Source organism: Globicephala melas, chromosome 15, assembly GCF_963455315.2.
Source record: "Globicephala melas chromosome 15, mGloMel1.2, whole genome shotgun sequence".
NCBI lineage: Eukaryota > Metazoa > Chordata > Mammalia > Artiodactyla > Delphinidae > Globicephala > Globicephala melas.
In genome coordinates this window covers 60,133,937-60,160,504 of record NC_083328.1, presented here as the reverse complement: position 1 = coordinate 60,160,504, position 26,568 = coordinate 60,133,937, and the positions used below count along the sequence as shown (strand labels likewise).

The 26,568-nt window shown below is 43.9% G+C and overlaps 1 protein-coding gene across 6 annotated transcripts in view; it reads right to left on the bottom strand.

The window, feature by feature from the left end:
• Positions 1–26,568, bottom strand: part of TTLL9 (tubulin tyrosine ligase like 9) — a 65,944-nt gene that overhangs the window by 8,476 nt on the left and 30,900 nt on the right. For all 6 annotated transcript variants that reach the window (XM_060284461.2, XM_060284464.2, XM_060284462.2 and 3 more), the window contains 5 exons: positions 15,600–15,668; positions 13,639–13,729; positions 12,037–12,077; positions 11,076–11,163; positions 135–193 (listed from right to left, as the gene is read on the bottom strand). In XM_060284461.2, coding sequence (XP_060140444.1) covers positions 135–193; positions 11,076–11,163; positions 12,037–12,077; positions 13,639–13,729; positions 15,600–15,668 — 348 coding nt within the window. The remainder of the gene's footprint in view (positions 1–134; positions 194–11,075; positions 11,164–12,036; positions 12,078–13,638; positions 13,730–15,599; positions 15,669–26,568) is intronic.

Genomic DNA, 26,568 nt, shown 5'->3' with positions numbered 1-26,568 from the left:
ATTTGTACTCTTGCCCTGGGCCCTGCAAACGGGAAGGGTGATCTGAACTCTCTTCGGCTCCTTGGTATCCCTCCTCCTCCCCCCAGCCCAGTCCCAGAGGCCATACCTGGAGGGCAGAAGCCCAGGTTCCTCACCTTCTTTGGGTGGTAGTCAGGAGACGTCTTTTGCACGGCGACATTGGTGAGGTGGACGTCTGCCAGAGATTAGTGGTCAAGGGCCAGTGCGGACAAGAAGGCGCTGAGCCCTGTGCCATGTAGCCCCCAGGGACCGAACTGAGACCCTTGCTTGGGAAGTGATGGGGGAAGGCCGCCAAACAGCCCAGAGGTCACGTGCGGGGGCTTCGGAGTCAGATGGGCTCGCACCCCTGAGCAAGTCACTTAACCTCTCTGAGCCTGTTTCCCCACCTATTAAATGGGGGCGTGTAGTAGTATAATGACCTCACAGGGTTATCTGAAAAATCAGATAAGACGCTGTGTAGAAGCACCTCTTACAGTGCCTGGCATGGCTGATATTAGATTAGGATTGTTCCACTCAAGAGGAGAGAACACTTTCTAACATGTAGAAAGACCAAGCACAGAACAGCCATCTCAGGACATTCTGAGCTCTCTGTCACTAGAGGGGCTCAGGCTGGGTGGCCACTTTGCAGGAATATCAGAGAAGTGACCCAGCATTGGGATGGGGTCAAGTTGGCCGCCTTTGAAGTCCCAGCCCTGAGAGTCTGCTTTCGGTATCATTACCATCGTCACCACCAGTAACATCGGCAACACTTTGAAGCTTACAGAGCATGTTCACACACTTCAGCTCATGTATTCCCCAAATCATTCCCATCTCACAGAAGAGAGCTTCGAGGCTCAGAGAGGATGACAGCCACTCAGAATACCCCTTCTCAACATCCTCCTCCACATAGCTAAGTAAGATGGATCCCCAAAACCTTGTGTAGTGACAAGACATAACTTTCACTTGGACTTGTTGGTGAGACAGGCTGAGACCTTTTGCTGCAGTGCTTGCACCTGGATACACAGAAACTATAAGGGACTAAAAATAACTGCATGCATGCGCAGTTGGGGCAAGTTATGGACAACAAGATACAAAGAGACCAAAAAGCCCAACTGCCACTTCTGAAGAGCCAGGAGCAAAAGCAGAGGGTCAGGAGCAAAAGCAAGGTATTGCACATGTCCCCTACACACCACCACCACCAAAGCGTTGGGCAAACCACCTAAGCCACCCTTCTGGCCCGACCCCTGGACACACCCCTACCCTCATCCCATATAAGGAACCAGCTCCCCCCACCTTGGTGAGTAAGGGAACTTGTTACTTGTTCTTGCCCCCCACTGCTGCAGCAGGGGCCCCAATAAAGCCTTGGCTGAATTTCTTCTCTGGCCTCTGATCAATTTCTATTGATTGAGGAGGCCAAGAACCCTGGTTGGTAACATTGGGACATTTCACACATGCAGAGGTAGAGGCTCTAGGTCACTGACCCAAGTCTAATTCCCCTAACATGTATGTTTCTCCATATTTGTGGCATATTGGACAGGGCTTCAGCCTCTCCAGAGAAGGTGGGTATTCTCTGTAGCACCATTTTCCTAGAATGTCTTCTTTAGGGCTTTTCAAAGACCTTTTTTTTCCACATTTGTCTGAGAGATTTTCTGCCTTAATTTCAAAAGAATAAGCACATAACAAACCACTAAAAGGAAGAGAGCCCTTACATTTTTGGTCAATTGATTTTCGAAAAGGGTGCCAAGACAACTAAGTGGTGGGAAGCAAAGTATTTCCAACAAATGGGGTGGGGATGCCTGAATATCCATGTGTGAAAGAATAAAGTTAGACCCCTTTCTCATACCATAGAAAAAAATTAACTCCAAATGGACCACAGACCTAAATATAAGAGCAAAAACTATAAAGCTCTTAGAATAACATTTAGGAATAAGTCATTGCAACCTTGGGTTAGGCAGAGCTTCTTAGCTGTGACAACAAAAATACAGGTGAAATACATGCAGAAAAAACTTTTGACAAAATTCAACATTGATTTATGATTAAAAAATTCTCCAGAAAGTGGGCATAGAGGGAACCTACTTCAACATAATAAAAGCCATATATGACAAACCCACAGCCAACATCATTCTCAATGGTGAAAAACTGAAAGCATTTCCTCTAAGATCAGGAACAAGACTCTCACCACTATTATTCAACATCATTTTGGAAGTTTTAGCCACAGCAATCAGAGAAGAAAAAAAATAAAAGGAATCCAAATTGGAAAAGAAGAAGTAAAACTGTCACTGTTTGCAGATGACATGATACTATACATAGAAAATCCTAAAGATGCCACCAGAAAACTACTAGAGCTAATCAATGAATTTGGTAAAGTAGCAGGATACAAAATTAATGCATAGAAATCTCTTGCATTCCTATACACTAAAAATGAAAAATCAGAAAGAGAAATTAAGGAAATACTCCCATTTACCATTGCAACAAAAAGAATAAAATACCTAAGAATAAACCTACCTAAGGAGGCAAAAGACCTGAATGCAGAAAACTATAAGATACTGATGAAAGGAACGAAAGATGATACAAACAGATAGAGAGATATACCATGTTCTTGGATTGGAAGAATCAACATTGTGAAAATGACTATACTACCCAAAGCAATCCCTATCAAATTACCAATGGCATTTTTCACGGAACTAGAACAAGAAATTTTACAATTTGTCTGGAAACACAAAAGACCATGAATAGCCAAAACAATCTTGAGAACGAAAAACGGAGCTGGAGAAATCAGGCTCCCTGACTTCAGACTATACTACAAAGCTACAGTAATCAAGACAATATGGTACTGGCACAAAAACAGAAATATAGATCAATGGAACAGGATAGAAAACCCAGAGATAAACCCATGCACCTATGGTCACCTTATCTTTGACAAGGAGGCAAGAATATACAATGGAGAAAAGACAGCCTCTTCAGTAAGTGGTGCTGGGAAAACTGGACAGTTACATGTAAAAGAATGAAATTAGAACACTTCCTAACACCATACAAAAAAATAAATTGAAAATGGATTAAACTTACCTAAATGTAAGGCCAGACACTACAAAACTCTTAGAGGAAAACATAGGCAGAACACTCTATGACATAAATCACAGCAAGATCCTTTTTGACCCACCTCCCAGAGTAATGGAAATAAAGACAAAAATAGGGCTTCCCTGGTGGCGCAGTGGTTGAGAGTCCGCCTGCCGATGCAGGGGACACAGGTTCGTGCCCTGGTCCGGGAAGATCCCACATGCCGCGGAGCGGCTAGGCCCGTGAGCCATGGCTGCTGAGCCTGCACGTCTGGAGTCTGTGCTCCGCAAAGGGAGAGGCCACAACAGTGAGAGGCCCGGGTACCGCAAAAACAAAACAAAAACAAAAACAAAAATAAACAAATGGGACCTAATGACACTTAAAAGCTTTTGCACAGCAAAGGAAACCATAAACAAGACAGAAAGACAACCCTCAGAATGGGAGAAAATATTTGCAACCGAAGCAACTGACAAAGGATTAATCTCCAAAATATACAAGCAGCTCATGCAGCTCAATATCAAAAAAACAAACAACCCAATCCAAAAATGGGCAGAAGACCTAAATAGACATTTCGCCAAAGAAGACATACAGATGGCCAACAAACACATGAAAAGATCCTCAACATCACTAATCATTAGAGAAATGCAAATCAAAACCACGATGAGGTATCACCTCACACCTGTCAGAATGGCCATCATCAAAAAATCTACAAACAATAAATGCTGGAGAGGGTGTAGGGAACCCTCCTGCACTGTTGATGGGAATGTAAACTGTTACAGCCACTATGAAGAACAGTATGGAGGTTCCTTAAAAAACTAGAAACAGAACTACCATATGACCCAGCAATCCTACTACTGGACATATACCCTGAGAAAAACCATAAGTCAAAAAGATACATGTACCACAATATTCATTGCAGCACTATTTATACAATAGCTGGGACATGGAAGCAACCTAAGTGTCCATCGACAGATGAATGGTTAAAGAAGATGTGGCACATATATACAAGGGAATATTACTCAGCCATAAAAAGGAACGAAATTGAGTTATTTGTAATGAGGTGGATGGACCTAGAGCCTGTCATAGAGTGAAGTAAGTCAGAAAGAGAAAAACGAATACCGTATGCTAATGCACATATATGGAATCTAAAAAATACGGTACTGATGAACCTAGTGGCAGTGCAGGAATAAAGATGTAGAGAATGGACTTGAGGACACGGGGGGAGAAGGGGAAGCTGGGATGAAGTGAGCCAGTAACATTGACAAATATACACTACTAAATGCAAAATGGATGGCTAGTGGGAAGCTGCTGCATAGCACAGGGAGATCAGCTCAGTGCTTTGTGACAACCTAGAGGGGTGGGGTAGGGAGGGTGGGAGGGAGGCTCAAGAGGGAGGGGATATGGGGATATAAGTATACATATAGCTGATTCACTTTGTTGTACAGCAGAAACTAACACAGCATTGTAAAGCAATTATACTCCAATAAAGATGTAAAAAAATATATTGAGATTAAAAAAAAGCACAGGTGGCAATAAAAAAGTAGATAAATTGGACTTCATCAAAATTAGAAACTTTTGTGTTTCAAAGGACTTTATGAAGAAAATGAAAAGGCAGTGCGCAGAGGATTTTTAGGGCAGTGAAATCACTCTGTACGATACAATATGATGCATACATATCATTATACGTTTGTCCAAACCCATAGAATGTACAACCTTAATGTAAACTATGGACTTTGGGTGATTATGATGTGTCAACATAGGTTCATCAATTGTAGCAAATGTACCACTCTGGTGAGTGGTGTTGATAGTGGGGGAGGCTATGCACACAGGGGGGAAGGGGGTATATGGGAAATCTCTGTACCCTCCTCTCAATTTTGCTATGAACCTAAAACTGCTCTAAAAAATAGTCCTTAAAAAAAAAGGACAACCAGGGACTTCCCTGGCAGTCCAGTGGTTAAGAATCTGCCTTCCAATGCAGGTGATGCAGGTTCGATTCCTGGTTGGGCAACTAAGCCTGCACGCCACAACTAGAGAGAAGCCTGCGCACTGCAACGAAGAGCCCACGCTGCAACAAAAAGATTCTGTGTGCCTGCAACCAAGACCCGACCCAAAAATAAATAAATAAATAAATATTTAAAAAAGAGAAAACAAACAATGGAACAATATATATTAAAAAATATAAAGGACAACCCACAGGATGGAAGAAAATATTTGTAAATCGTGTATCTGATAAGGGAGCAGTATTAAAAATACATTTAGAAACTTACAGCTCAACAATAAAAAAGACAACCTAATGAGAAAATGGGCAAAGACTTTGAGTAGAAATTTCTCCAAAGATTTACAAATGGCCAGGAAGCACACAAAAAGATGCTTAACATCATTAGTCATCAAGGAAATGCAAATCAAAACCACTTCACATCCACTAGTGTGGCTATAATAAAAAAGGACAGATAATAACAAATGTTGGCAAGGATGTGGAGCAACTGGAACTCTCCTACCATGCTGGTGGGAATGTAAAATGGTGCAGTGCTTTGGAAAATAGTTTAGTGGTTCTTCAAAAGGTTAAACATAAAATTACCATGTGACCAGCAACTCCACTCCTAGTATATACCCAAGAGAAATAAAAACATATGTCCACACAAAAACTTGTACACAAATGTCCATAGCAGCATTATTAATAATAGCTCAAAAGTAGAAACAACCCAAATGTCCATCAACTAATGAATGGGTAAATAAAATGTGCTATATCTATACAATGGAACATTGCTTAGCAATAAAAAAGGAATGAAGTACTGCTACAGGTTATGACATGGGTGAACTTTGAAAACATTATGCTTAATAAAAGAAGATACAAAAGACCACATATTATATGAATCCATTTATATGAAATGTCCAGAATAAGCAACATATAGAGTAAAAAGTGGTTGCATAGGGCTGGGAAGTGGGGTCGGAAGGAAATGGGAAACGACAGCTGATGAATATGGAGTTTCTTTTGGGGGATCGTGAAAATGTTCTAAAACTGAATGTGGTGATGGTTGTGTGAAGATGATAAGAACCCAATGAGTTGGGACTTTACTGGTGGCGCAGTGGTTAAGAATCCGCCTGCCAATGCAGGGGACACGGATTTGAGCCCTGGTCCAGAGGATCCCACATTCCGCAGGGCAAGCCCATGTGTCACAACTACTAAGCGTATGCTCTAGAGCCCAGAAACCACACCACTGAGCCCATGTGCCACAACTACTGAAGCCCACGCACCTAGAGCCCATGCTCTGAAACAAGAGAAGCCACCAAAATGAGAAGTCTGCACACCGCAACGACCCCACTCGCCACAACTAGAGAAAGCCCATGTGCAGCAACGAAGACCCGACACAACCATAAATAAATAAATAAATTTATTTATTTTTTTTAAAAAAGAACCATTGAGTTGTATGATTTAACTGAGTGAACTGTGTAGTATGTGAATATATCACAATACAATTGTTATTTAAAAAATGGAAAAAGAGGATGTTCAGGCAAAGTGAGTTACTGGCTTTAAGAGGAAATTGCTCCCTTGTGATGGAGGAAACGCTCACATTTCTCCGCACACTGCTCCTGCCTGCGGGGAGGAGAAGTCAGGGACTTCCCTAGTTTCCAGGGAGAAGCAGAGGCTAAAGGAGGAGAGTGGGTGACTGGTCAGCTGACCTCAGAGCCTCCCCTCTCCACAGATGGACCTGAAACCAGGTTCCAATGGACCAACAAGCTAAGTGGCAAAAAGTAAGCAAACAAACGGTCCAATTCATAGAGAAGTAGAACTGATTAGCTGTGAGATCTTCAGGGGGAAAAGGATTTTCTTATCTTAGAAATGACAATAGAAATCACAGAGGAAATCAGTGGATATAGTCAACTATGTGAAAAGGAAATTAATCAGATGTCAAGGCAAAAACGAAAGGCAAACATGACTAGAGAAAAGATTTGTAACAAATATGACAGGCTAATGTTTTGTCACGTGAAAATCACGCATAAATTGTTAACAGTAAAATTGTATGACCCTAATAGAGAAATAGATAAAGGATATGAAAACATAAAAGAAAAAATATAACTGGTAAAAGACCATCTGGGAAAGTGCCCAAAGTTTCTAGTAATAAAAGATACACAATTTTAAAGGGATGTAAATGGGGGAAAAATGCAAATTGGAAGAGATGCAAATTCTAAGGCAAAAAATCTGCTTCTCCATCAAGTCAGTTACATTTTTTTAAACCTTTTTATTGGGAAAAAATTTAAAACCCACAGAATACTTGCAAGAATAGTACAATGAATTCCCATATATGCTTCACCTATATATGCCAATTGTTTTGGAAATGTGTTTTTTTTTTAATAAATTTATTTATTTTTGGCTGTGTGACGTCTTCGTTGCTGCGCACGGGCTTTCTCTAGTTGTGGCGAATGGGGGCTACTCTTCATTGCAGTGCGCGGGCTTATTGTGGTGGCTTCTCTTGTTGTGGAGCACAGGCTCTAGGCACGCGGGCTTAAGTAGTTGCAGTGCACGGGCTTAGTTGCTCTGCAGCATGTGGGATCTTTCAGGACCAGGGCTTGAACCCGTGTCACCTGCACTGGCAGGCAGATTCTTAACCACTGCGCCCCAGGGAAGCCCTGGAAATGTGTTTTTTAATTGATCGTCCCCAGTACTGGGGAGCTGGGATGAAATGTCAGTGGGAGGGTAAAAATATGAGGAAATCTTCTGGAAAACAATCTGGCCGATGCCCTTGACCCAGTATTTATACCCCTGTGGCAACATACAAAGGAATAAATTTTAATATAGTAAAAGATTTATGAAAAAAATATGTTTCTTTGCAGCATTGTTTGTCATAACAGGAAGAAATTGACTACTTCCCAAATGCCTGCAACAAGTAGGATTAGTAAACCAGTAAATCTATTCAGTGGAATACTTTGTAACTAATAAAAAATGTCTATAAGGAAAATACTTAAATAATGTTCAGTGAAAAAAAGGTTATACTTATACAGTGTGATCACTCATATATAAAAGGCCAAACAACAACAAAAAACCTGGGAGGAAAGACATCAAAAAGGTAAGTAGTTATTTCTAGAAAGTGTGACTAGAAAAGGTTTCTTTTCCTCCCTCCCCCCTTTTTGTACATTTCTGTATTTTCTGATTTGTCTTTAAAGAGCTATACTTTTATTATGAAGGCTATATCCTTTAAATGTTTTATTCTCTTTACTATTAAAGTAATTCATAGCAGTTATAAAGAACAGTTCATAATATAGAGAAATGTGTAAAGTTGACAGTAAACGTTTCCTGACCTGATTCTAATCCTCTGAATTTTTCAAAGCTAATAGATTCATGAGTATCCTTTCATACTTTCTTCTAAACAGAAACGTACTTCCCTAAAAGCAAAAATGGGATTGTAAACGCACCCCAGTTCTACACCGCACATGTTTCCACCTCATGGTCTGTGAGATACGTTGGGTTTCTGTTTGTTTGTTTTTCTTGGCAAAGCTTTGCAGCTTGTGGGATCTTAGTGTTCCCAAACAGGGATGGAACCGGGGCCCTCAGCAGTGAAAGCGCAGAATCCTAACCACTGGACCGCTAGGGAATTCCTGTAGGTACTTTTCCATGACATTTCAATCACCGCATTGTATCCAACAGCTACACAGGATCCTGGAAATGCTTTATCATTCATTTCACCGTCCCCCTAGGGTGGGTTAAGCTGTTTCTTCTTGTTTACTACTACAGTGTTGAGGTGAATATTTTTATATTTTGGGTGTGTGTATATGCATATATGTATTTGAATAATTGTGTGTAAACTATATATGTTATATATATTTATTTAAAGTCAGGTTAATAATATTATATATTATTATTTTGTGATCCCAAGTTGCTTTATTATTTTAAAAGTTGCTGTGTTTCTAAAGCAAATATGGCAAAATATTAATATCTGCTAAATCTGGATGGTAGATGCATAGATTTCTGTTACAGCCTTTCTGGCAGTTTTCATAGAATTTAAATATTTCAGTATTTAAAAATTAAGAACAATTAAAAGAAGGGATGGAAAATTACGTGTATTCACTCACTGTGAACACAGCAAAGGCTCATTAAACAGAAACTAGCCCTGGGAGAGGCCTCAGTTTAATAAGGCCCCATGATGCCTGCAGATAAGCAAACACTTTTAAATGGGGGTCGGGAGACCACTAACGTGTACTGAGTAGTCATTCTGGGTTAGGCATTGTCTAAGTGCTTTACACGTATCATTTAACTTTAATAAGAAATGAGGTGGCAAAAAATGAAAGTAAAATAAATTTGATGAGTTGCATATGGTAAAGGCTTGTTAGAATCACAAAATAAAACAAACACTGGAAAGGCTGAAGTTGGCTAAATAGAAAGAAACAAATTGTAGAAAATTCTCAGGAAGGCCTAAGCCCTTCTATCATGTAGGGAATGTATTATCTTGGACAGACACTTAATTGAATAATGAAATTAAGGCACAGTGATGTGAATTGACTAAAAGCATCAGTTGGATTGCCCAAGCCAGAAGCTTGGCAACATCACTTGTCATTTCCACCTCTCCCATATGCAGGTGATCTAGTCGTGCTGATTTATCTCCTAAATATTTCTGATCATACCCCTTTTCCTCTGATGCTCATGTCTGAAAATCTTAAAAACAATCTTTGATGTTTATATTTGAACCAGATAATACATTCACATAGTTCAAAAGTCAAAAGGTATAAAAATGTATATAAGGAGTATCTCCTTCCCACCCCAGTCTCCACCTGCCCATTTCTCCTCCCAAAGGCAAATTCTGCTTCCTGTTTCTTCTACATCCTTCCAGAGATATCTAGGCACAGATAAAAACATATACAGAGATACACTTTTTTGTGTGTGTGTGTGGTACGTGGGCCTCTCACTGTTGTGGCCTCTCCCGTTGCGGAGCACAGGCTCCGGACGCGCAGGCTCAGTGGCCATGGCTCACGGGCCCAGCCGTTCCGCGGCATGTGGGATCTTCCCGGACCGGGGCACGAACCCGTGTCCCCTGCATTGGCAGGCGGACTCTCAACCACTGCGCCACCAGGGAAGCCCCCCCATTCCTTTTTTTTTTTTTTTTTTTTTTGTGGGACTTGGGCCTCTCACCGTTGTGGCCTCTCCCGTTGTGGAGCACAGGCTCCGGACGTGCAGGCTCAGCGGCCATGGCTCACAGGCCCAGCCGCTCTGCGGCATGTGGGATCCTCCCGGACCGGGGCACGAACCCGCGTCCCCTGCATCGGCAGGCGGACTCCCAACCACTGCACCACCAGGGAAGCCCCCCCATTCCTTTTTAACAGCTGTATAGTACTCCACTGTATAAATGAGTAATTCATTTAGGTATTTTCTTTTTTAAAAAATCTCACAACAAGGCTGTGCAGTGAATAACATTTAACCCCCTCTTTTACTATATTGTTAGTGTACCTGCAGGATAAACTCCAGAAGGGAATTGCTCGGTCAGAGGGTCTGTGCATTTGTCTTTTGATAATTTGCCAGATTGCCTCCTAAGCGGTTGTACCAGTTCACATTCCACCAGCAATGTATGTATTCCCCTAGCCTTGCCAATATAGCGTGTTATCAAAATTTTCATATCTGTCAATTTGATGGGTGAAAAGGACATTGTATTCAAGTGAATGAGTGAGCTGATGACTAGGCATGTAAAAGGATGCAAACATTCTCCAAAGGGACTCAAACACTCCTATCCTATGAACATGAATCAATGTGAAATGATCACCAAGCAGAGAAGCCTGGGGTGAGTTGCTCTGAGCAGAGCAAGGCTGCTCTCCTCAGATCACTGGAGGATCCCCCATCTCCACAAGATTGTAAGCTCCGGAAGGGAAGTGACCAGGGCTATCTTGTTCACTGCTGTATCTCCTGTGCCCAGACCAGAGCCTGGCACTCAGCCAACATCTGTGGAGTGAATGAGTTATCTCAGGACCAGCCAGGGGACAGGCAGAGCAGGGTATGTGGAGAACACTTAGGGGTGGGGGGTGGGATGCCAGGATACACTGGTCATCAATGCTGTTCAGTGTGAAGCGGGTGTTGGAGAATCGGGCGAAGCCGTCCCGGTACAGCCAGGCTCGCAGCGGCATGTACTGTGGGGGAGGTGGAAATGGAGAGAGAGAAAAGGGAAGGGGAATCAATACCAGCACTTCCACAACTCCTAGCTTTTGCACCTGCTGTTTCCTCCGCCTGGCATGCCCTGCCTTCTCTCCCACATCATCCTTCATGAATCTGCTCAAACATCACCCTCCTTTGATTCGATCCCCCTCCTTCCCTGGAGGTAGAAGTAAGGGTAGGGAGATGCAGAAGGGAACAAAGTTAATGGGTGTCTTCTCTGCTCCACCACCACATGTGACACCCACCAGCTCACGGTGTGTCCATATTCCCCACCAGACTGTAAGCTCCAGGAGGACAGGGGCCGAGCCTGTCTTGGACACCCTTATATCCTGTTCCCAGCAGAGAATATTGCACCAGGAAGGTTTAAGTGTTCGTCGAATGCATGGGTGGAGGGAGTATAGCACCTCCTTTGTTAAGAGAGTAGGATGCCTGGATCCAAGTCCCAGCCCTGCCACTCACCACCTGTGTGACCTCAAGCCAGTCACTCAGTCCCTTTGATCTGTTTCCTTATCTGTAAAATGAGGCCAATAAAAGATCCTACCTCCCTGGTTATTAGGAGGACTGAATGAGATAAAACCTGCTAAATACTGGGCCTGGTTTTCAATACATGCTAGCTGTGGTTACCATGGATGACTGAATGAATAAAGAAGGAAGGCAGAGTGACAACCCAGTTGCTGGGGTCTCTGAGACGGCAAAGCTTGGATCTGTTTACCCACCCCCTGGGCTCTCCCAGGCAGGTTAAACCAGACAGCTCACACGGGTGCCCCCAGAATGGCTTCTGCCCCTGTCCCCCAGTCCAACTGTCCCTTCCCCGCCACTGGAGGAAGGCACCTGTACTGGTCACTCACCGACATCACCAGCACGTAGACACGCAGGTCAAACTTGCGGCCTGTCAGGCAAGGGAAGAATTAATCAGTGTAATGAATATTGAACGTGTACCATGCTAGGTTTGGGGGATACAACAGTTGACAGGCAGATGTGAATCCCAGTGTGCCACAGGAGGTACCGGGTGCCGGCCTAGCCCAGAGGGGGCGGGGCCTTCGCACAGGAGGAGCTGCCTGAGTAGAGGCCCAGAGGCGACAAAGAGCTTGGTCCAAGGGCAGAGTGGAAGGAGATGTGAGTGAGGTCAGCAGAGACCAGGTCATGTGCAGTTTTTGGATTTTTTTCCACCAACCATGGGAAGCTACTGAAGGGTGTCCGATCCCTCTGGCAACTGTGTTTGGAGTAGAGCGAAGGGGGCCAGAGCAGTGGGCATCAATGCGGAGGCTGGCGTGTTGCCCTGGAGGGAGAGGACCGTGTCCAGAACTGGGATGGAGGTGGCCAGCAGGTTCAAAAGCTGCATGGGAACTTGATGGAGAACCAGATGTGGGAGGGAAGAGAGGGACGCTCCCAGAACGGTCTCCACCTTCTGGCTTGGGGGTGCGAGGGCTGCGTCCCCAGGGGGAGGCTGGTGGGTGAGCCAGATAGTGGGGGGAGGACAAGGGGTAGATTTTAGTCCTGTTGGATTCGAGTTGCTGAGAGATGCCTGCGAGGGGATGATACAGGCTGCAGGACATCAGGGTCTGGGGTGCAGGGCAAGGTCTCGGCTGCAGACAGAAAGCTGGGAGTTACTGGATCTGGGTGGTGGTTAAAACCACGAGAGAGGATGGGGTCACTGGGAAAGGGAGGGGTGGAGAAGACACCACGGACTGCCCCGGCGGAAGGACATTTCCTGAGGAAGTGAGAGGAGGTAAGTGATGTTGTCCCCTTCGGAGCACTGGCTCCTCTCAGACCAGACCCTCCCAAGACGCCCCTCCTCACATACTGCCTGACGTGTCTGTACTTCACGGCCCCTGTGTGGGAAAAGCAGAGGTGGAGACGGCCTGGGGAAATCCGAGAAGGTTTCATGCGCCATAGCCTGGTTCCGCCTCAGGCCCTTGGCCCTTACATCTCCCCGGGCCTCCAAATCTACCCACGGGTGACTCCTAGCTGTCATTCAGGGTTCAGCTCCCGTCACCTCTGCAGAGAGGCCCTCCCTCACTCTGCACTTGATTTACTTCCTAACACTCACCGCTGTGTGGAACTATCTTACTTCTTTGTTTCTGGTTTATTGCTGTCTGCTCATTGGAGTGTAAGCTCCAAGAGAACAGGGTGGGCAGCCAGCACCCTGGACGATGGTTGGCACTGACTAGGCACTTTGTAAATATTTGTTGGATAAACGCATGAAGGAGCTGGTTCTTGAAGAATGAAGAGGATTTTAGCGAACCAGGAAGGGAGAGGGAAGGGCATGCCAGGCAGGGGGAACCTTAGGGGCAACGGCTGGGAGGTGGGAGCATGCAGGGTGGGATTCTGTCTTTGCATCCCATCATGCCTGGTGTCAGGCTGAGCCCACGTTGGGCTGCTAATCAAGGCTTGTTGACTGACTGACCGACCATTCCATGGAAGGGCAGGAGCAGAGACAGCCATCTTACCTCCTATCAGGTAGGGATTTTCGATGTAATGCTGAGCTACATAGTTCTCCACGGGAATATCATCTTTCTGGTCATCAGAACTTCTTGTGGCCTAGTTGTAATAATAATTGTTATTAACATTTTTTTCGCATTTCCTGTATATGAGGCATTGTGATAGGCACTCTACTTGGGGGTATATGATCTGATCCTTAAATCAACCCTGTTGGGAAAGTACTAATGTTATTCCCGTTTTACAGATGAGAAACTGAAGCACAGAGAAGGGGAGTGACTTGCCCATGGTAACACAGCCAACTGGTGGTACAGCTGGGAAGTGGACCCACACAGGCTGGGCCCAGAGCCTGGGTATTTAGCCTCTAGATCTGTGCTTCCCAGTAGGGCAGCTACTGGCCACATGTGGCTATGTACATTTATATTTAAATTGATTAAAAGGAAATGATGTTACATGCTACAATATGGAGGAAACTTAAAGGCTTCATGCTAAGTGAAACAAGCCAGACATAAAAGGACAAATATTGTATGATTCCACTTATACGAGGTACCTAGAGTAGTGGAATTCATGGAGACAGAAAGTAGAAGGGTGGTTGCCAGGGGCTGGGGGCAGGGGGGCAGGAAGGGATTAGTGTTTAATGGCTACAAGTTTCAGCTGGAGAAGATGAAAAAGTTCTAGAAATGGATGGTGGTGACTTGCACAAAACTATGAATGTACTTAATGCCATTGAATTGTACACAAATAGAGTTAAACTGGTAAGTTTTATGTATATTTTACCGCAATAAAAGAGGAAATAAATTAAAAATCCAGTCCTTCAGTCGCACTAGCCTCATTTCCAGTGTTCAGTATATCAACATGTCGCTAGTGGTCAGGACATTGGAGAGCACAGGTGTGCACCATTCCCACCACTGTAGAAAGTTCCGTTGGTCAGTGCTGCCTGGAGTACCACCCAGGCCTCCAAGGACATTCCTCTCCCTTCTCTACTTGCTAATTCTTTGCAGGCCAGCCCAGCTCAGGAGGATAGCACGCTCCTTTTCACCTCACCATCTGCAAAGCCCTTTCCCACCCACTGTCCCCTTCACAGTAACCTTGTGAGAAAACCGAGGCCCAAAGGCAAATGTCACACACCTGGTAAGGTCACACAACAGCCAGTGGCAGTGAGCGCTGGAACTCAGGGCTTCTGGGCCCAAGGGCCAGAATTTTCTACACCTACCACCATCCCCACCCCCAAGCTGCTTCAATATCGAGGCAGCCAGGTCTTCTCTTTCTGGGACCCAGGGCTACCCCCACCTATACTCATGTGGCTGCCAGAGGGGTTGACAGCGCTTGGAGCCGGCTAAGCCCCCAAGCTGGTGAGCTTCTTCGCGGCGGTGCCCCGACAGTTCCATGGGAGGAATCAGGACACACGGTGGGGAGGAAAAATTCATTTATTGAGCACCTGCTGTGAGCTGCTAACACGGTAGGTGCCCGTTGTGGAGTTCTGTCATCCTGCCCCTCACACCCACCCTGCACATTATCATCCCTAAGGGGCTCAGCAGTTTCCCCAGGACCACACAGCTGCTGAGGCAGGATTGGGACCAGGATTTCTGCTGTGACAAAGACGGGTTTGGGGGAGGGAGGGACCTGCCTCAGGCTCAGTCCAGGACCTGGAGGAAGAGTTAGCCAAACTCTCTGCAGCCAGGTGAGCAGGAAGCCCAGGAAAAGAATGCACCGTTCTCTTAGACATATTAACTCACTGATTCACAGGGCCACAGAGAGGTGAAATGACTTGCCCAAGGTCACACAGCTATTAAGTGGCAAGGTCAGGATTTGAACCCAGGCAATTTGGCTCCAGAGACCCTGCACCCATAGGCAGGCCTGCAGGCAGGGCTTCTTGGCCAGCCCTCCAAGCTTTGAGGGCAAGGAGGAGGGGCCCCTCATCCATGCAAGGGCAAAGGAGGGTTTGGGGAGGAAGGGGGAGGGGCAAGCTCACCTTCTTCCAGTCCATGATGTCCTTCAGCCTCCGGAAGAGGAAGATGCCCTTCCCCTGCGACCGGGCTACCTGGGGTGGGGGTGAGGGCAGAAAGGTTGGCTCTCAGCTCTGTGTGGTTCCCTGTTGGCCCCTGGGCTTGGGGGCCTGGGGCCCCTCCCCGGGGGCCCCTCCCCAGCATTTTTCTGTTTCCGTCCCCGAGGGCCCCCCAGCTGTCCCTGAGGAATGGCCCAGCCCAGCCTTGAAGGGGTTGGGACAGAGAAGGTGCTAAGAATGGTGGGAGGGAGAGAGGGAAGTGGGAAGGAAAGTGAGAGACCGACTGAGCTCACAAAGGCACACAATTGCATGAATAATACAAAGGAGCAGACAATTAAAAAGCCATTTCTAACAGTCCTGGGAACACATCATCCACTTCTTTTTTTGGAAATCAATTTGCCTTCCTAATTAGATTTTGCTTCAGCTAATACTGCAATCAGCCTGCCTTTATTGAATCCCAGCATGGATAATTCAAAGCTTCACAGAGTCTAGGGGTTGGGAGAATCTTTCATACCATGCAGGGCAGCAGGCACCAAAGGCATTGCTCCCTCTGTGACATCCCTCCACAGTGGTCACCTGCCTGACCTTGCACATTCACAGTGCTGGGGAGCTCACTACCTGCCCCCACCCCTTGACAGCCCATTCCACGGCAGGATAGCTCTATTAAGCAGTCATTTCATCCAGAAGGTACATATTAGATGCCTACTCTGTGCTTGGCTTTATGCTACAGCAGTAACCCAGACCTCATGGAACTTTCACAGCTTAACCTGTGTTGAGTTAAAATTCACCTGCCTGGTTCTGGCCTCTAGGCCTCCTACAACAAATCTGGTTCCTGGGCCCCAGAACAGCCCTTTGGTTATTTGCAGCCCCCGAGCAAGTGCCCCGGAGCCATTTTTTCTCCAGCATAAATGCACCCAGCCTGAGCAAACTCTCATTTCGTTCTCATCTCCTCTGAGCATGGCCCAGCTGGTCAAAGCGAGGCTCTTGGTACGATGTGAGGCGGGCAGGGCCATCAGGCATGGCCGCGGGTTGTTGCAAGAAGGGCTTCCAGCGGTGGGGGCAGTGGGAGCTAAAAACCTAGCCCTGCTCTGCCTGCCATGCTGTGCACCCTGGTTCAGGGTGTGTGTGCCCAGAAGATGGGGTGCCCAAAATACTGGAGCACTGGCAGTGGTGCAGGGGCAGCCACACGTGCACAGCTCTTTTGGAAAACAATTACTCAGTGTGCATCCAGGGCTTCCAACGGTTCACAGCTGTGCAAAGACTTGCCCGGGCACTTCGCGAGAGATGACCCAGAGTAAGCAATGAAAAGGCACTGACCCATAGTCTTCAGGGAAACGCAAATGAAAACCCCAATATGATAGCACTACACACTCCCCAGGAATGGCTAAAAGTAAAGGCAGACACTACCAAGTGTTGGTGAGGATGTGGAGAAACTGGAACGCTCACACACTGCATTGTTGGGAAACTGTTGGGCAGCATCCACTAAAACTGAAGGCAGGCACCCCTGTGACCCAGCGATTCCTCTCCTAGGTAACTCCGTGACAGAAACGTATGCACGTGGGCATCCATGGACATGCACGGCAATGTCCAAGCAGCACAATTCATAATAACTCCAACCTTGAAACTCTCAAATGAATAAATATTCTCTCAATGGAATAGTGTACAACAATGCTTAACAATTTACAGTTACCCACATCAGTATGGATGAATTGCACGGACATAATGTTGAAGGAGAGAAACCAGACACAATGTAGCTGTACTGCATGATTCCAATTACATAAAGTCCCAAAACAGACAAAAAGAACCTATGCTGTCAGTGACTGGGGGTGGTGGGTGGAAAGGGGGTCTGGGGGATCTGCTGAGGGGCTGGCAATGCTCTGTGTATAATCTGGGTACTAGTGTTCACCTTGTGAAAATTCATCAAGCTATATCCTTAATAATTTGGGAACTTTCTGTTTTATTAAACTTCAATTAAAACACTTTTTTTTAACAGTTCATACCTTTTGATCTAGGAACCGCCACCCCCACCCCTGTTGATTGACTTCCCTAAAGCCATTCCACTTCCTCTTGTTCCTGGCTGACAAAGCCCACCTCTCAGGGTGGAGGCCAGAAAGACCAGATACTTGTTTTCCCAGCCTCCCCTGCAGCTAATGGAAATGTGACCCATTTTGGCCAAAGAGACCTAAGGAGTTATCTGCTTGGGGCTTTGAGGAAAGAATTTCATCCTTGTTAAAAATATTAGGGATGGGGAGAGATTGGGGGTGGGGGGGAGAGATTGGGGGTGGGGGGGGAGAGAGAGAGAGAGAGAGAGAGAGAGAGAGAAAGTGTCTGCCCCTTGTTCAAATGCTGCATCTGAGGAGGTGATACCTGCAGCTACAACAGCCATCTCACATCCATAAGGTGACAAGTTTGATGACAGAAACCCAACACACTGAGGAGGCAGAGTGGACAAAGAGAAGAAGCCCGGGCTTTTAATGGCACCTTTGAGCACATCCCTAAACCTGGAACTGCCTACCTCCAGCTTTCTTGTTATATAAGATAATGAAAAGCCTTTATTGTTTAAAGCCTTGTTAGTCACTGACATGCCTATTCCAGGAGATGTCCTGGAATAATCCTAAAGAGTGGAAAATAAACTTCCTGCGTGGTGATATATCAGAGTTGTTGAGACTGGAAATCACCTAACATCTAGCCCCACCAGACTGTCGTTTCCAAAAGCAATCACAACGATATTCCCAGTCCCACATGTCTTCCCCAACCTTGCTACCCACCACCTTCCAACAAGAGGAAAGTCAATGTCCGTTCCCCTTGAATCTGCATGAGCCTTCAGGACTGTCTCAACTAATTGTGTGCAGCAGAAGTGATGCTGTGGGAATTCCAGTGCTGGGTCATAAAAGGCAACACAGCTTCCACACAGCTTTCTCTTTGGAGATGGTCACCCTTGGAACCCAGCCACCATGCTGTGAGGAAGCTCGGGTCATGTGGAGAAGCCCACACTGGGGGCAACTGAGTCTTCCAGCCCCCAACCCTGGCTGAACTCCCAGCCAGCAGCCAGCACCAACTTGCTAGCGGAGCGAGTGGGTCAGCTTGGCAGTGAGTCCTCCAGCCCTCAGTAAATCCGCCCAGGTAGATGCTGGAGCAGCCATGAGCCTTCCCTGTCAAGTGCTGCCCAAGCCGGAGGCTCATGAGCTAAATAAGAGATGATTGTTGTTTCAAGCCACGGAGTTTGGGAACGCAGCAACAGAAACAGAACTTTAGGGGAATAGTTCCTAAACAGTGGTAATATTAGAAGCTAATACTTCTCAACAATGAACCAGGCACAAGGATTTTACACACATTTCCTCATTAAACCTTTATTTTTTTCACCTTGCATTTTCTTTTTTCTTTTTTTTTTGCGGTACGTGGGTCTCTCACTGCTGTGGCCTCTCCCGTTGCGGAGCACAGGCTCCGGACACGCAGGCTCAGTGGCCATGGTTCACAGGCCTAGCCGCTCCGCGGCATGTGGGATCCTCCCGGACCGGGGCGCGAACCCGCGTCCCCTGCATCGGCAGGCAGACTCTCAACCACTGCGCCACCAGGGAAGCCCTCTATTTACTATTTTACATTAAAATTTTCTGACATATCAAAAGCAGAGAATAGTACATACTCCCAATACACAAATTCAAAATTATCGAACTTTCATTTTAAAACAAATCCCAGATGTCATGTTATTTCACCCTTACAGACTTGTGTGCATCTTGTTTTCAAAAAATTGACACTCTGCTATATAACCATAATACCATTATCATATAAGACATAATTAATAATGATGTCTTAGCATCTGATTCTTCAGTCCATAATCAAATTCCCCTGATTATCTCAAAAATGTCCTTTTATAATAGGTTTAAGTCCAGACCTAAACAGCTCCCTACATTGCATTTGGTTGTTATGACACCTAAGTCTCTTTTAATTGAGGGCAGTCCTCCCTCCTTTCCCCCTGCCATTGACTAGGTGTACAAACCAATTGTCCTGTGCACTGTTCCATATTCTGGGTTGGTCTGTTTCCTTGTAGCACCATTTAAAGTATTCCTCTTTTCTTTGTATTTCCTATAAATGAAACTTAGCTCTAGAGGTTTGGTTACATTCAGGTTCCCCTTTTTGGCAAGAATACACAGCTGGTGCTATTCCGTCCCAGTTGTCTGTTTGCTCCACATCTAGAGATGCTAAGATTGACCAGCTTGCACCTTTTTCAACTTCACGTTCTATCCTGAGCATCTCTCCATTTCAGCTCGTATAGAATGTCCTGGTTCCTTATTATGGCTACATAGATCCCGTTGGGTGAAAACACTGGGTGAAAATAACAAAGTGATCATTCCCTTGAAAAGAATACTTCATCTCAATTTATTTGTAAAGATGATCATAAAAGACCCGTCAAGGTCTATGATTCTTTAATTATGTGCAACAGAAGTTTGCTTTTTAAAAGGAGCCCTTGAATGTATTTTTGCTAAAGAAGTCTGTTGTACTGTAATTAATTAGTTTCTAAATTCTGTCTAGAAAGTCATATCATGAATTTTCTTAAAGGACAGTTGAGTGTTGGCTATAATTATGTGGAGGGATAACTACAAGAAAACTATTGCATATGATACTACTATAGAAATGGTTTTGCTTTTCTCCCTTTGTCAACAGGAAAAGGGACAGAAAATCTCAGACTCCTTAAAGATAGCCTCCAAACACCAAAGGGAAACACTGGAATTATGTGTAATTAGAATTACGCATTTATAGATAACTAAGGGGCCACTTGACAAAATTCATAAAATGGAAGTGAGAGAATTTTACTGAGGAGACAGGAAAACACGGGCGATACAGATGGGATCACCTGGAAAAACTCAGTCCAAATAGAATCTACACTATAGAATGGGGGAGCCGCAGTGGAATGGATACTGGGGAGATGGTAACGCCCACTAAAGCTGGAATCCTATATGTACTTAATTTGAATAAAAAATCCTCTCTTATTTAAATCACAGCATCTCAGTTAGGTTCCATGTACCATTAGTCCCAAAGTTTTGCAAAGGTAGACACTGAGGTTGGATATAAATTATAACAAGCTACGCAAATTTGGTTTTTTTTAAATTTAATTTTATTTATTTTTTTATACAGCAGGTTCTTATTAGTCATCCATTTTATACATATTAGTGTATACATGTCACTCCCAATCTCCCAATTCTTCACACCACCACCCCTGCCCCACACCGCTTTCCCCCCTTGGTGTCCATATGTTTGTTCTCTACATCTGTGTCTCAATTTCTGCCCTGGAAACCAGTTCATCTGTACTATTTTTCAAGGTTCCACATATATGCGTTAATATACGATATTTGTTTTTCTCTTTCTGACTTACTTCACTCTGTATGACAGTCTCTAGATTCATCCACGTCTCTACAAATGACCCAATTTCATTCCTTCTTATGGCTGAACAATATTCCATTGTATATATGTACCACATCTTCTTTATCCATTTGTCTGTCAATGGGCATTTACGTTGCTTCCATGACCTGGCTATTGTAAATAGTGCTGCAATGAACATTGGGGTGCCTGTGACTTTTTGAATTATGGTTTTCTCAGGGAATATGCCCAGGAGCGGGATTGCTGGATCATATGGTAATTCTATTTTTAGTTTTTTAAGGAACCTCCATACTGTTCTCCATAGTGGCTGTATCAATTTACATTCCAGCATTCCAGCAGTGCAAGAGGGTTCCCTTTTCTCCACACCTTCTCCAGCATTTGTTCTTTGTAGATGTTCTGATGATGCCCATTCTAACTGGTGTGAGGTGATACCTCATTGTAGTTTTGATTTGCATTTCCCTAATAACTAGTGATGTTGGGCAGCTTTTCATGTGCTTCTTGGCCATCTGTATGTCTTCTTTGGAGAAATGTCTATTTAGGTTTTCTGGCCATTTTTGGATTGGGCTGTTTGTCTTTTTAATATTGAGCTGCATGAGGTGTTTATATATTTTGGAGATTAATCCTTTGTCCATTGATTCGTTTGCAAATATTTTCTCCCATTCTGAGGGTTGTCTTTTCGTCTTGTTTGTAGCTTCCTTTGCTTTGCAAAAGCTTTTAGGTTTCATTAGGTCCCATTTGTTTATTTTTGTTTTTATTTCCATTACTCTAGGAGGTGGATCAAAAAAGATCTTGCTGTCGTTTATGTCAAGGAGTGTTCTTCCTATGTTTTCCTCTAAGAGTTTTATAGTGTTCAGTCTTACATTTAGGTCTTGAATCCATTTTGAGTTTATTTTTGTGTATGGTGGTAGGGAGTGTTCTAATTCCATTCGTTTACATGTAGTTGTCCAGTTTTCCTGGCACCACTTATTGAAGAGACTGTCTTTTCTCCATTGTATATCCTTGCCTTCTTTGTCATAGTTGACCATAGGAGCATGGGTTTATCTCTGGGCTTTCTATCCTCTTCCGTTGATCTATATTTCTGTTTTTGTGCCAGTAGCATATTGTCTTGATTACTGTAGCTTTGTAGTATAGTCTGAAGTCAGGGAGTCTGATTCATCCAGCTCCGTTTTTTTCCCTCAAGACTGCTTTGGCTACTGGGAGTCTTTTTTGTCTCCATACAAATTTTAAGACTTTTTGTTCTAGTTCTGTAAAAAATGCCATTGGTAATTTGATAGGGATTGCATTGAATCTGTAGATTGCTTTGGGTAGTATAGTCATTTTCACAATATTCATCCTTCCAATCCAAGAACATGGTATATCTCTCTGTTTGTATCATCTTTAATTTATTTCATCAGTGTCTTCTAGTTTTCTGCATACAGGTTTTTTGTCTCCCTAGGTAGGTTTATTCCTAGGTATTTTATTCTTTTTGTTGCAATGGTAAATGGGAGTATTTCCTTAATTTCTCTTTCAGATTTTTCATCATTAGTGTATAGGAATGCAAGAGATTTCTGTGCATTAATTTTGTATCCTGCAACTTTACCAAATCCATTGATTAGCTCTAGTAGTTTTCTGGTGGCATCTTTAGGATTCTCTGTGTATAGTATCATGTCATCTGCAAACAGTGACAGTTTTACTTCTTCTTTTCCAATTTGTATTCCTTTTATTTCTTTTTCTTCTCTGATTGCCATGGTTAGGACTTCCAAAACTATGCGGAATAATAGTAGTGAGAGTGGACGTCCTTGTCTCATTCCTGATCTTAGAGGAAATGCTTTCAGTTTTTCACCATTGAGAATGATGTTTGCTGTGGGTTTGTCATATATGGCCTTTGTTATGTTGAGGTAGGTTCCCTCTATGCTCCACTTTCTGGAGAGTTTTTATCATAAATGGGTGTTGAATTTTGTCAAAAGTTTTTTCTGCATCTATTGGGATGATCATATGGTTTTTATTCTTCAATTTGTTAATATGGTGTATCACATTGATTGATTTGCATATATTGAAGAATCCTTGCATCCCTGGGATAAATCCCACTTGATCATGGTGTATGATCCTTTTAATGTGTTGCTGGATTCTGTTTGCTAGTATTTTGTTGAGGATTTTTGCATCTATATTCTTCAGTGATATTGGTCTGTAATTTTCTTTTTTTGTAGTATCTTTGTCTGGTTTGGTATCAGGGTGATTGTGGCCTCATAGAATGAGTTTGGGAGTGTTCCTTCCTCCACAGTTTTTTGGAAGAGTTTCAGAAGGATGGGTGTTAGCTCTTCTCTAAATGTTTGATAGAATTCACCTGTGAAGCCATCTGGTCCTAGACTTTTGTTAGTTGGAAGATTTTTAATCACAGTTTCAATTTCATTACTTGTGACTGGTCTGTTCATAGTTTCTGTTTCTTCCTGGTTCAGTCTTGGAAGTTTATATCTCTCTAAGAATTTGTCCATTTCTTCCAGGTTGTCCATTTTATTGGCATAGAGTTGCTTGTAGTAGTCTCTTAGGATGCTTTGTATTTCTGCGGTGTCTGTTGTAATTTCCCCTTTTTCATTTCTAATTTTATTGATATGACTCCTCTCCCTCTTTTTCTTGATGAGTCTGGCTAATGGTTTATCAATTTTGTTTATCTTCTCAAAGAACCAGCTTTTAGTTTTACTGATTGTTGCTATTGTTTTCTTTGTTTCTATTTCATTTATTTCTGCTCTGATCTTTACGATTTCTTTCATTCTGCTAACTTTGGGTTTTGTTTGTTCTTCTTTCTCTAGTTCCCTTAGGTGTAAGGTTAGATTGTTGATTTGACATGTTTCTTGTTTCTTGAGGTAGGCTTGTATTGCTATAAACTTCCCTCTTAGAACTCCTTTTGCTGCATCCCATAGGTATGTATCACCATGTTTTCGTTGGCATTTGTCTCTAGGTACTTTTTGATTTCCTCTTTGTTGTCTTCAGTGATCTCTTGGTTATTTAGTAACGTATTGTTTAGCCTCCATGTGTGTTTGTGTTTTTTATGTCTTTTTCCCTGTAATTGATTTTTAATCTCATAGCGTTGTGGTCAGAAAAGATGCTGGATATGATTTCAATTTTCTTATATTTACTGAGGCTTGATTTGTGACCCAAGATGTGATGTATCCTGGAGAATGTTCTGTGCGCACTTGAGAAGAAAGTGTAATCTGCTGTTTTTGGATGGAATGTCCTATAAATATCAATTAAATCTATCTGGTCTATTGTGTCATTTAAAGCTTGTGTTTCCTTATTAATTTTCTGTTTGGATGATCTGTCCATTGGTGTAAGTGAGGTGTTAAAATCCCCCACTATTATTGTATTACTGTCGATTTCCTCTTTTACAGCTGTTAGCAGTTGCCTTATATATTGAGGTGCTCCTATGTGGGTGCATATATATTTATAATTGTTATATCTTCTTCTTGGATTGATCCCTTGATCGTTATGTAGTGTCCTTCCTTGTCTCTTGTAACATTCTTTATTTTAAAGTCTATTTTATCTGATACGAGTATTGCTACTCCAGTTTTCTTTTGATTTCCATTTGCATGGAATATCTTTTTCCATCCCCTCACTTTCAGTCTGTACGTGCCCCTAGGTCTGAAGTGGGTCTCTTGTAGACAGCATATATATGAGTGTTGTTTTTGTATCCATTCAGCAAGCCTGTGTCTTTTGGTTGGGGCATTTAATCCATTCACCTTTAAGGTAATTATCAATATGTATGTTCCTATTACCATTTTCTTAATTGTTTTGGGTTTGTTTTTGTAGGTCCTTTCCTTCTCTTGTGTTTCCCACTTAGAGAAGTTCCTTTAGCATTTGTTGTAGAGCTGGTTTGGTGGTGCTGAATTCTCTTAGCTTTTGCTTGTCTTAAAGCTTTTGATTTCTCCATCAAATCTGGATGAGACCCTTGCCAGGTAGAGTAATTTTGGTTGTAGGTTCTTCCCTTTCATTACCTTAAGTATATCATGCCACTCCCTTCTGGCTTATAGAGTTTCTGCTGAGAAATCAGCTGTTAACCTTATGAGTGTTCCCTTGTATGTTATTTGTCGTTTTTCCCTTGTTGCTTTCAATAATTTTTCTTTGTCTTCAATTTTGCTAGTTTGATTACTATGTGTCTCAGTGTGTTTCTCCTTGGGTTTATCCTGTATGGGACTCGCTGTGCTTCCTGGACGTGGGTGGCTCTTTCCTTTCCCATGTTAGGGAAGTTGTCGACTATAATCTCTTCAAATATTTTCTCGAGTCCTTTCTCTCTCTCTTCTCCTTCTGGGACCCTTATAATGTGAAAGTTGTTGCGTTTAATGTTGTCCCAGAGGTCTCTTAGGCTGTCTTCATTTCTTTTCATTCTTTTTTCTTTATTCTGTTCTGCAGCAGTGAATTCCACCATTCTGTCTTCTGGGTCACTTATCTGTTCTTCTGCCTCAGTTATTCTGCTATTGATTCCTTCTAGTGTATTTTTCATTTCAGTTACTGAATTTTTCATCTCTGTTTGTTTGTTCTTTAATTCTTCTAGATCTTTGTTAAACATTTCTTGCATCTTCTCGATGCAAGGATCTGAAGGCTGGCCCACTCCTGGGAGACAGGGGACTCCTGACAGCGACTTGGGCTTGAGGCCTCCGCAGGCCTCGTTGAACTTCCGTCAGGCCACGGGGCATTAGGAGACTTCGCCCACCCTTCCTTCCCTCTCTCCCTCACTGGGGTTGGCCTTGGTGGGGTGACAGCTCCCTCAGCCTCCCCAGGCTCCCTCCGCCTCGTCTCACAGGCCAAACTCTGGCCTGTTAAATCTGTTTCTCAGAGGAGCCAGACAAACACAGCTTGTAACTGTTTTTCGATACAGTTGCTTTCTTTTATAATCAAACATACTTTATGTTATGCGTTTAAAAACACTATTCTGTGATGGGGTCCACACATTACACCAGATGCCAAAGAGAACAGTTCAGAACCCCTGCCTTCTTGTTTGAGCTACTGTGAACTGGGTTTTCTGTTATCTGCATCCAAAACATCTCAACTCTTGGGAGATTTCAGTGAAAAAGTGTGAGAAGCTCTGGTTGGGGTAAACCCACGTAAGAGAATGTTAAAACTCGGCTCTTACCATCCTGCACTTTGGACAGAGGCCCCCCAAAGCCCAGAGCAGCACAGTGGTTGCCCAGGATGCTCACAGCCCTGAGTGAAGCATTAGACCAGTTCTGTGGACACACAGAGAGACGGACAGACAGGGTCCTGAGAGCCCAGCACCTGCTTCCTAGCCACACAAGGGAGGCTAGAGGAGCAAGCGTGGTCCCTATGATCTGGGTCCTGTCCGTTTCCCTGACAAACCAGAGGGCCTGGGCTGGTGGGAGGGGAGAACACTTAGATGGAAAAAAAAGTTCGGATTGAGATGGGCTTTACACTAGACTGATGGGGTGGCGTGAAGGGGGTGATGCTGCCTGCTCCCTTCTGAGTCCAACTCAAACCCCTCTTTCTAGGACTGCTCTGCCGTCACGAAGAGGAAGGTGGAGGCTCGCAGGACCTGGGGAACAGGGCAGAGGAGACATCTGAGGGAAAAGGC